The following is a 3,511-nucleotide window of genomic DNA, read 5'->3' as shown; positions in this document are numbered from 1 at the left end:
GGGTGCCATAGAAAGTTTAGAAAAATATCTAATAGATAACTCAAGCAAAAGCTTCAAGCTCTATATTAAACCTCACGTTACAGAAGAGTGGCAAATAGGACTTTGATTTCATCAGACATGGGGTGAGTTGAATCAACAAGCGAACCATCTACAAGCTCTATCTTCCTCAACTAAAAAAATGTACATGATGACTTACATTTCAAGAACTGAAGGAACTACATGAGGACATGAGCACAACAGGCTTCTGTTTCATCAACCGAGAAGGGTTTTTTTCCAGTTTAGTTCTGCCATTGGCCATACTACTATGATAATACAACTTTATTCAACATGTGTAGCCTAGATAAAGAACTAACAAAAATATTCAGCACAGCGGGATTGTCGTTCTGTATTACAAAGATGACAGAGACAAGGGAGTTTAAAACCCACATGATTAGTAAGCATAATTGCTACCGCATAAGAATTAAGAAGTTGTTGATCGTCATTCAAACATGCCAATATAGACCAAATTTATGCAAGTGAAGATTATACCAAATAATACATAGTTCTCCTAAGCACATCGCTGTATAATAATCAAGTCATACAAAGATTAATAAATGGTGATAAACAATACTCTGTATGATGATAAATCTGAACAACACTTTCTACTTGAGAAGGTAACAAAATATATTAGTATAAAAGACTGGTTTATAAAATTCCATTAACCAGAGGAAGTGTGTCATAGTGATCTACGAAGCTTACTTTATCAAGAGCGGCTCATATGCGGTGATAACTACATCAGTTGCTGCATTCTTGAGACGTATGTTTGCCAAGTAAAGCTGCAAAGGTAGCCCAACACTTAGTTGCAAAACAAACATTAACTATTGAACCATAATTCCAAGGAACGGGTGTACTCACTCGAACAATGTTCTGTGCTTCTCTGCCTTGCCTCCCTTTTGAAACAGCCTACAGAAAGCCGAAATCAAACGTGAGATCCTTACATACTTTTTATTCACTGCCGGTGAGAAGTGGCCATCATATAATGAATGTCAAGGAACAGAAATATCATATTATGAGACTGAGCTGACTTAATGCAACTAACTAAAGCTATCATATCCAGGGAAGCACAGGTGAAAGCCAATGGACTGGAGGTCGATTTAAGGGAAGGAGCAGGGAAATCTGGATATGGCACAGGACATTTGCTTACCAGCTTGCCAACTGCAGTTCCTGCCACTGCAGGTGCTTCCCCAGATCGCAGACCAGCTAGCTCAATTGTCCCAGAGTGCTCGACCACCTAAACGACAAAAAAAGATAAGTTACCGACATGCCTGTCTCTATGACTAAAAACCACTTGGATGGGAAAATTAACAACCATGAGTTCATGACCATCCAATGCACATGAAGCAGACAAAGAATTCATGGATGCAGTTAATTTTATTATCAAACGAGAATGTGGTTGTTGTTTGGAATAGAAAGCCAGGCATGGAGAAGTGTTTTTTAATGGCAATGAGGCCAAGCTATTGACACTTGACAGAGTGAAGCCAGGATGCTGCTGACATTACCGAGTTATCCCCCGCATCTTGCTCGTTGGCGACGTCGCGCAGGAACCAGAGTGCGCTGTCGCCGTCCTCCACCTCGCCCTTGAGGTCGAGCAGCTCGAAGATGAGGCTCTCGTCACGGGCGGGGTCGACGAGAACTTCCTGCGCACGCAGCAGAACCACACACACACATCGATCAGTATGGGAACTCACGCCCCGGACCAGCGCGCTCCAAACAACAAAATCGAACGGGGGAGTGGGACGAACCTGGTGGTCGGGGACCTCGCGAATGTTGCTCACATCCTAACCAAAACAGTACCAAAACCAAACAGAAACGGCGTAAGCGTGAGCAGGAGGACTGGAGGGCTGGAGGAGCAAGGGGATGTGTGCGAGGGAGAAGGCTGTAGTGTAGTAGTACCTGGAACCGGACGGGGAAGGCGGTGGAGACGGCGCCGTCGAAGAGCGGGCGCCTGGTGCCGCTCTCGCCGGCCATCTTCCGAGCCTCGGGAGTCCGGCGGCTAGGCGGCAAAACAAGCTTCTGGAGCCTGGGAGAAGACGGGGGTGGGGGAGAGCCGGAGTGGGAGAGGGTCTGGCGTGAGCGAACTCGCGGGGCGTCAATGGTACGCCACCGCGGTTGCGTGGATGCTACGCCCTGCCAGCGGTTGCTACGCTTCCTTCCTGCCAAGCTGCTGCCCGGTTGATGGGGGTGGGGGTGGGGGTGGGCGGGGCGTCGTGCGGGCTGGTGGGGCGGGGGCGGGGGCGGGGGCGGGGATGGGCGGGCGTGGGGCTGAGCGATGGGGGAAGACGTGCGCGGGATGGTAAGGATTCTCGTTTCGTTAAGGTAATAGGTCTTTTTTTTAATGAACCGGTTGTTTTCTTTATTTAATCGCCTGATTTATGAAGGGATGAAAAAAAATCGATGGAAGTGTTAGGTGGAGGAAGCGGGGATCGTACGAGGTCGAACCATCACGACGACATATCACCTTTAATAGTACTAGCTGGATGCTCGTGCGTTGCCACGGAATAACCAAAAATCACAGTAATCAAACAATTTAGAAACGTGCTCTAAGGAAAGCAAATTAGAAACGTATGATAAACATGATAGGACGTTTTCACCATACGAGCTAGTTCTTTCTCGCACTCCTTTCTTCCTCGGGAGTTGTCGTGGCTAGTTAACGATCATGTCCTCCATCTTCATTCTCTCGCATTGTGTCTAGGCCATCTTTTGAAAATTTGCACTTCCATAAATTATTTTTTTCATGATTTGGAGGATCCTTATGATCTTGTTAGTAATGAGTTGGTTCAGTATTCACATGATTCTTATTTGATCATTTAATTAGTAGTCATTCTCTTAAGCTTCTTTTGGTGAAGAATTATTGTCAATTCAAAAGTTAGACGCGTAGTTTAAAAAAACTGACGTCTCATCTTACCATAATGAGCCACCTTTGCTCTAACATTACGTCAGTTATGTCTGGTTTACAAATGAACTGGCTCTCACTGACCATGGGACATGTCGAGTATAAAATTTTATATTACAAACAATAAAAGGTGCACATAGTGCTATGTCAATATTTGTGTTATTGGACCACAACAAAAGAAAACATTTTTTTAACAAAAAAAGCAATGAAATAAAATAGTACCTCTATTCTAAAATATAAGATGTAATTTGACTGTGAAAATTCATGCTTTAACCCATAATTAGTGAAATAATGTGTATTTTATATCACATAAAATTGACACAGTTAGATTTATACTAAATTTCACTTTTGTATGTTTACGGTTTGTAACCATCAACAAAATATTTTCTGAGATATATGTTCGTCAACGTGTAATTTAAGCAATCAAATATTTTTGAGTTATATTCTTAGGTGTTAGGTCACTGTGGATACTGGAAAGCTAGCTGTGGAGATAGTGAAGGCCAATGAGCACATGGAGACATATCTCCTTGACCATTGGAAGCGGAATCACATGATAGTCATGTATTTCACCATGGTGAG

At 43.6% G+C, this 3,511-nt stretch overlaps 1 protein-coding gene across 1 annotated transcript; it reads right to left on the bottom strand.

The window, feature by feature from the left end:
• Window positions 1-734: 734 nt before the first annotated feature.
• Window positions 735-2,007, bottom strand: LOC123407592 (ran guanine nucleotide release factor-like). Its single transcript, XM_045100759.1, has 6 exons — window positions 1,933-2,007; window positions 1,782-1,817; window positions 1,539-1,676; window positions 1,184-1,270; window positions 895-942; window positions 735-815 (listed from the first exon to the last, which is right to left on the bottom strand). The coding sequence occupies exons 1-6, from the start codon at window positions 2,005-2,007 to the stop codon at window positions 735-737; spliced, it is 465 nt and encodes a 154-aa protein (XP_044956694.1).
• Window positions 2,008-3,511: the final 1,504 nt, after the last annotated feature.

Source organism: Hordeum vulgare, chromosome 1H (assembly GCF_904849725.1).
Source record: "Hordeum vulgare subsp. vulgare chromosome 1H, MorexV3_pseudomolecules_assembly, whole genome shotgun sequence".
Taxonomy (NCBI): Eukaryota; Viridiplantae; Streptophyta; class Magnoliopsida; order Poales; family Poaceae; genus Hordeum; species Hordeum vulgare.
The sequence above is the reverse complement of the archived record's forward strand: the minus strand, read 5'-3'. Positions and strand labels throughout refer to the sequence as shown.